The sequence below is a fragment of the Pteropus medius genome, unplaced genomic scaffold (genome assembly GCF_902729225.1).
Source record: "Pteropus medius unplaced genomic scaffold, Ma_sr-lr_union100, whole genome shotgun sequence".
NCBI classification, from domain to species: domain Eukaryota; kingdom Metazoa; phylum Chordata; class Mammalia; order Chiroptera; family Pteropodidae; genus Pteropus; species Pteropus medius.
Window position 1 is genome coordinate 15135819 of NW_024340701.1, and position 7502 is coordinate 15143320.

At 55.4% G+C, this 7502-nt stretch overlaps 1 protein-coding gene across 1 annotated transcript; it reads left to right on the forward strand.

Moving 5' to 3' along the window:
* Positions 1-4337: 4337 nt before the first annotated feature.
* Positions 4338-7264, forward strand: FOXD3 (forkhead box D3). The gene has a single exon (XM_039883225.1). It carries the CDS (start codon positions 5208-5210, stop codon positions 6651-6653), a length of 1446 nt encoding a protein of 481 aa, XP_039739159.1. The 5' UTR covers positions 4338-5207; the 3' UTR covers positions 6654-7264.
* Positions 7265-7502: the final 238 nt, after the last annotated feature.

Consider the following 7502-nt stretch of genomic DNA (forward strand, 5'->3'; position numbering starts at 1 on the left):
TGCCCAAGACCTTTCTCCTCGCGAATGAAAAGAACAATTTTCGAGAGAAAAGATCGTTTTGATTAAAGCTGACATGCTGCTGATAACTCCATGCTAATGTGAAATAATTAACGTAATAGCCATAATTAAAAGCACGCTAACAATGCTATAAATTTATCACACAATTTTACTAGCTTTCTGCCCCTAACTGCTCTCTCATCGTTAATTAAACGTGTTGCCTTTTACAGAATGGATGTTTATACATTTCCAATATAAATAAATTCGAAGCCATACTCTCTCTCTCCTCCTTTCCTTTTGGCATCTCGCCATTTACAGGCACTCCTTGGCATGGGCCCTGAATGGCAGACACCTTGAAAATAAATGGAGTTTTGAGATGCAAATCCAAACAAGAACATTAAATTAGCCTTTATTTCCCCCTACCCCGAAGAGATCTGGAGAGTTACACAGGGTGGTGGGAAGTGAATTGAAAATCCTATCCACTTGAAAACGGAAATCATCTGGGTGGGTTGGAGACCCAGGTATTATCTCAGCCCTTCCCACCTCCCTCGGTGCCGGCCATACAGCTGAGGCTGACAATAGTTTAACACATCTATGACGATTGTCAAGAGGGAGCCGACTTTGGTTCTTGGTGGCTGGAGAGGAGGGAAGGAAGGGTATATTCCCAATGGGTTCCATCCACGTTTGGTTTCCTCCGAAGTAGACGGTGGCTGCTCTCGATTGAAAATGTGCCCATTAAAGCGCAGAACCTGGTCCCATCTCCCCCGATTCTAAGAAAAATGCACCTGGATGCCGTCATTATTCTATTTCACTTCGGGCCAACGATTTATTCAAGCCATTGGCAGTCTCTGACTTAAAGGAGGAGGAAGAGGGCATCTGGGTTTGTTGCGGCTTGCCGAGGGGTGACTGGACTATTCTCGCCTTCCTCCGCACACTCTGGCAGTACCCCTCCTCCCATGTTGACCATTTAAGAACACAGATTAAGTTGTAATTAATTTCTCTTTCACCGTCATAAACTGTTCCATCCATTTCTCTCCCCTACCCCCATCTCACAACCCCCCATCCCCAGAAAGCACACACTAAATCTCCCCTCCCCAGAGACGTCTCAATTTCCTTCCAATCGATCAGGACTTCACTTTTCTTGCTTCCCGTTGCTAGAACCTCGGTCCTGTACACCACCATCACCAACTTTCACCCCTGACGCCTCTGTCCCAGCGGCTTCCCCAGCTGGGTACCACCGACTCTGCCCGCCCTAGGAGAAACGGAGAGAGACTCATTCCATTCGCTTTGGGCTGAAACGTTTCAAACATTTGAACAGGTGAGACAGCTGGCTTCCATCTTCTTTAAATCTGTCCTGGGAAGTTTGCTCGTTGTGACCCAAGTAGTCACTCTCACTCATAGTATATATGTGTACTCCCTCTTTCTCTCTCCTGCAGTAACCCTCTGAGAATCAGAAAATATTTATCCATATTTCACTTTTCTTCTCCCCCCAATATTTCCGTTCCCTCTATCACATTTTTCTTCCCCCCACTAACGTGTCACTTTCTGCATCTGTCTCCTTCCATCTCTCTCTGCTGAAAGTTTGGCGGTAACTGACGACTTGTGGGCTTTTAGCTGCAACGTGCAATTATTCAGCAAACAGGATTTATTTAGCCTGGAATCTAGTCGGCGTAGGACAGGCCCCTGCACCATCGGCTCCCACTCGGGCCCTTCCGCCCAGGTGGAGTCCCGCGGCGAGGGCAGCGGGAACCTTCCCTCTTCCCACCTGAACTTCTGCTTTGCCTCCTTCCCGCCCCGGAAGGATGCGCTGGCCCTTCTGTTGCTCTGAATGAGGAAAGCCGCGGCGGGTTACCCAGCAGAGAGTGGTAAGAGGAAAATCCGCTGCCTGCACTGGAAATCGATATTAAGCGGATGGGCCGGCGCGAGCGCCAGACGTCGAGGCCGCAGCCAGTAGGTCCTGCACGTCTCATCATTTAGCTAATCGAGTCGAAAAGTTTCTGTAAGGGCCAGACCCAGCGTCAGATGGTAACACTGATTGAACAAGAGATTAGCACAATAGATCTCTAACCGAGGGGAAGCGTTGCTTTTCACGCTACGCGCCGTAATTAATGGTATGAATCAATTAATTTGACTTTTATTGTGTCGAAAGAAAAAAGCGCAACAAATGGAACTGGCGGCTGGGAGTTGTTCATCCCCCACCCTTTACCCCAGGGAGGTTCCAATAAGACATTGGGGAATGGACGGATCAGACCAGATCTTGGCCTGGGGAGGATGAGCGGCAGGGACCATCGGCGCCGAGGGAGTGCTGAGAACTAGCCTTGGTGGGCAGCATAATCGAAATTAGACTCATTTAGAGGCTATTTCAAGAAGACTGCGGAGGGCGGCCCCTGGAGCCGCCACCCTCCCATGCGCGCGCCGGTGCGCGCGCGCGCACTCACACATTCACACGTGCACTGCGACTCGCCTGCCCAGCCTGTGTGGCTCGTGCTGCGGCCCGCGCCTGCCTCTGGGGTTGGACAACCGAAGCTGAGCAAAAGGAATTTCTGAATTTGTAAATTTTGGTTTCTTTTTCTGTCCTTCCGACCCTCCTTTTGTAATGACTGGGTTTCTCTGGCAATTGCTGCCGCGACCTCTGCAGCTGGGCGAAGTGGACCGCCAGCTCTGAGCTCTGGTGGGTTTCGCGGGAGGCAGTCTAGATAGCTTTGTAAGCGGTTCGGAGCCTGCGGGCCACAAAGCGGTGCAGCTGCGGAAATCAACTCAGAAGCATTTTAGGGTCAGGTGCAACCGGGGGGTCATTTAGATACAGAAAAATCTTGGAATTTCGAGGGCGTTTCAGGGTGGAGTCACTGCCCCAACTCTACATCCCCAATCTGGAACGTCCTGCTTAGTGGGGATCCAATGGGCTAGCAGTTATACCTATCTAGGAAACCATCTAATGGAGATGAAAGTTAATCTGTGTGTCTCACTGCCTATAATGAAGTAAGTTTACGGATCTGGGGTTTATTTGTTTATTTATTATTTATTTCTGAAGTGTCTGGGCCAAGGAAAGAGGGGTTCGCAGGTGACAGAAATACAGACTGAAGGAATCAGAAGCACCAGTGTCTACCGGGAATTAAATCAGTTTGCTAGTGTCTTCTGTAAATACTTCACCAATTATTTCTTTTCGGACCTCCTCACCTAGTGCTCTTAGCTCTGGTGAGGCCGGCATATTCCCTCCCAGGCCTCCGCGGACAGACTGGGTTTGGTTTCCTGGAGCCCGCCACACCCGGCAGGCGCTTGCGGCTTGCTATGAGGAGGCCTAAAACTGCGTTAGGGGTGGCACATCGCGGATTCACCCGGTCAGGTGCGGTATTCGGGGGTGCGAGGTCTACGCGCCCCAGTAATGCCACACACTGGGGGTCGGTTTGCGGCCCGCCCTCCCAAACCCAGTTAAATTCCCAGTCTTTCCTACCATTACTGACTTTCCTTGCCAGGGAAACTCGGTGTGCACTGGCCGCATCCTCGCCTCCTCCACCCGCTCTGCTGCTGGTTTCCCAGGAAGTTAAATCTTGGAGGGTTTATCTAAGTCTTGGAAGAGAAGAATCTACGTTAGTTAGCAACTGAGAGCCTAGCACGCCGGCATGCCCCCAGGCCGTCCCCGCTCCCAGGAGTCGGCCGCGCCGCGGGGGAAGTCACACCGCCAGCTCCCAGCGTTGTTTGGCCTCCCGGGCGCAGCGTCTAGTCTAAAGGCCCAAAGCCTCTTCCCTGCCCCACTCGACTTACCCAGGCCGCGGCCAATCCCGGTTCCTTCCCCAGCACATTTCCGACTTTTTCACATGCTAAGTCGTTTAACTACTCGGAGCAGCTAAGTTATGGCTTCTTTATTTATAGGTTCCCTGTTATTTTACGTCGTTTTTATTTCTCTCGGCAACTATTCTAATAGATAAATCGATAGCCATTTTCTGACCTTGGGGAACCCCAGCTGATGCTGTTCTTCTTGTAGTAGGGGGAGGAATTGTATATATATATGTATATATATATATACATATATATGTATACACACAAACACACACACACACACACACACACACACACACACACATATACATACACCCACATAGAGCGAAGGCAGGACCCCGGAGAACTGGCTTTGAGGGGCGGGCGAGAGCATTTCCTCAGTAGATGTTTCCGCCGAATGAGCAGAGGCAGGAGGGGGGGTCTGAAGTCTAATTAGCAAAACGGAGCCTGGTGTTCAGCCCTTACTCTTTAAAGCTAAAAAGAAATCAAAAACAAAAACAGACTAAGTTTTTCTTTTTAAAAAAGTGGAATGAGAATCTCGTTCTATGTTGCCCATTCCTTGCCCAAGGAGTGTTGGTAGAAGAGAAGAGGCAAGGGAAAAGGGGCGGGGATGGCAGGGCAGCAAAAGCCGCCAGGTCCCGCGGACACTCCCAGACCCACGCCCTCACTCGTTCACACCCACTCTCGCGCACTCACGCCCACAGGCTCCCTCGACCCCCGCGCTGGGCTCTAGCCTAGGCTGAGGTCCCCGGGCAGTCCAGGGCGCCCTCGGGGCCCGCGAGACGCTGGCGCCCGGTGCGGCGCGGAGTTGCGGGTCCCTCGTCCCTTTGTTGACAATTCGCTGAACCAACTTGAGTTTGGCCGGCTCGGCGGCTGCCCTGACGTCACGCGCGGTCACGTGGCCCCGCCTCCCGCTGGATCTTTAAGTAGAAAGTAATCTATCAGGCCAGTCCTTAAAACGGGACTTTCGACTACTGGGGCTTCGGCGTCCCTGACACCCCCTCCCCTCGTTGCCCCTGTCCGCGCCCTCCCGAGCTGCTCGGCGCCTGGTGTCCTGCGCCCGCCTGCACAGATCCTGCTCCCCACACCCGGCCCAGAGGCTGTGGAAGGCACGCGAAGTGAGGGGGCGCGGCGTGGAGAAGCCGCCGGGGCCCGGAGTGGCAGCGAGCGCCTAGTACCGAGCGCCGGGGACAGCAGGAGTTTGCGGAGGGCGTCCGCGGGGGGCGGACCGCAGCGCCCTCGCCGCGCGATGCCGGGCCGCTGAGTGTGAGCTAAGCCGGGAGGGCCCCGAGCCACATACGCCCTCTCCCCTCTCCAAGCACCCCATCTTTCGGGGGCGTCCAAACCCCCTTTCCCTGGGCTCGGCGGCAGCTCTTGACGACCCCAATCGTCCGCGGCTCCTTCCCCGCTGCCTCCACCAACCCCGAGGAGGAATGACCCTCTCCGGCGGCGGCAGCGCCAGCGACATGTCCGGCCAGACGGTGCTGACGGCCGAGGACGTGGACATCGATGTGGTGGGCGAAGGCGACGACGGGCTGGAGGAGAAGGACAGCGACGCGGGATGCGATAGCCCCGCAGGGCCTCCGGAGCTGCGCCTGGACGAGGCGGACGAGGTGACGCCGGCCGCACCCCACCATGGGCCGTCTCAGCCGCCGCACCAGCAACCCCTGGCATTGCCCAAGGAGGCGGCTGGAGCCGGGGCCGGGCCAGGGGGCGAGGTGGGCGCGTCCGAGGCCGACGGCTGCAAGGGAGGCGTTGGCGGCGAGGAGGGCGGCGGGAGCGGCGGCGGGCCCGGTTCGGGCAGCGGTGCGGCGGGCGGCCTGGCCCCGAGCAAACCCAAGAACAGCCTGGTGAAGCCACCCTACTCGTACATCGCGCTCATCACCATGGCTATCCTGCAGAGCCCGCAGAAGAAGCTGACCCTGAGCGGCATCTGCGAGTTCATCAGCAACCGCTTCCCCTACTACCGGGAGAAGTTCCCCGCCTGGCAGAACAGCATCCGCCACAACCTCTCGCTCAACGACTGCTTCGTCAAGATCCCCCGCGAGCCGGGCAACCCGGGCAAGGGCAACTACTGGACCCTGGACCCGCAGTCCGAGGACATGTTCGACAACGGCAGCTTCCTGCGGCGCCGGAAACGCTTCAAGCGCCACCAGCAGGAGCACCTGCGCGAGCAGACGGCGCTTATGATGCAGAGCTTCGGTGCCTACAGCCTAGCGGCGGCGGCAGGCGCCGCGGGGCCCTACGGCCGCCCCTACGGCCTGCACCCCGCGGCCGCGGCGGGCGCCTACTCGCACCCGGCTGCTGCGGCGGCGGCGGCCGCGGCCGCGGCGCTCCAGTACCCGTACGCGCTGCCGCCGGTGGCACCCGTACTGCCGCCCGCCGTGCCGCTACTGCCCTCGGGCGAGCTGGGCCGCAAAGCGGCCGCCTTCGGCTCTCAGCTTGGCCCCGGCCTGCAGCTGCAGCTCAATAGCCTGGGCGCCGCCGCGGCCGCCGCGGGCACGGCGGGAGCTGCGGGCACCACCGCGTCGCTCATCAAGTCCGAGCCGAGCGCGCGGCCGTCGTTCAGCATCGAGAACATCATCGGCGGGGGGCCTGCGGCGCCTGGGGGATCGGCGGCGGGCGCTGGGGGCGCCGGGGTAACTGGGGGCACTGGAGGCGGTGGGAGCGGTGGCGCAGCTCAGTCTTTCCTGCGGCCGCCGGGGACCGTGCAATCGGCAGCGCTTATGGCCACGCACCAGCCACTGTCGCTGAGCCGGACGACGGCCACCATCGCGCCCATCCTGAGCGTGCCTCTCTCTGGACAGTTCCTGCAGCCTGCAGCCTCAGCCGCCGCAGCTGCTGCCGCCGCAGCGCAAGCCAAGTGGCCCGCTCAATAGGGACGCGCCGGTGGCCGGGACACAGGGCCCGGTGGCGGCCCCGGGCGGCGGCTGCACTTCCATGTTGGGTGCTCCTCCCCGGTCTCGGCCCCCCTGCCCAATCCCGGACTCAGCCTCTCCTCCATTTCCTCCCCCCAAACCCTCAACACCGACCTCTCGGGCACACCTAGGCTGGCGGAGCGAATTCTCACCGCGCGCCCGCCCGGGAATAGCTTTCCGTACAGGTAAAATCGAAAACCTAATTTTCCAAAAATTACCCTGACGGCGTCTGCTCTCAGTACCGTGGGGATGGCGGGGGGGGAATTCTTTGTACATATTTGTATAAAAATTATTGACTTTCCTTTTGGGGTTTTTATTTTTTTAAGGAAAAAAAACAAATTCCGTAGATTTAGAGCTCTGAACTTTCATTTTTTTTGAAGGTTCACTCTCCAGTTTTATGTGAGAAATAAATGTATAGAGACGTTGGGAGATTTTAAATATAAAAAAAATTTTCAAAAGGCGAGAAGTGTCATTCTATTATAAGTCTGTTTATATCTGAATGAATATATATGGTATTCTAAATGTTATTCCATCGTGTTGTACACAACTTTGTAAATAAATTTTTAAAATGCTCAGCGTAGTGTTTCATTTAGGTGTCTGAGATAAATAAGATTTTAAAATAGTATTTTTTGCATTTCATCTTTCCCAGAAATTCGAAGAGTTTCAAGTAATGACCTTTTCAAATTTTACTAATTGATAATTTGATTGTAAGAAAAATTTAGTTGATAAAAGGAAAATGCCTAATTTAAGTCGTATTTAGTATTTTTCTTTTAGTTTTCACATAAAAGTGGGATGCAAACAATGATCTTG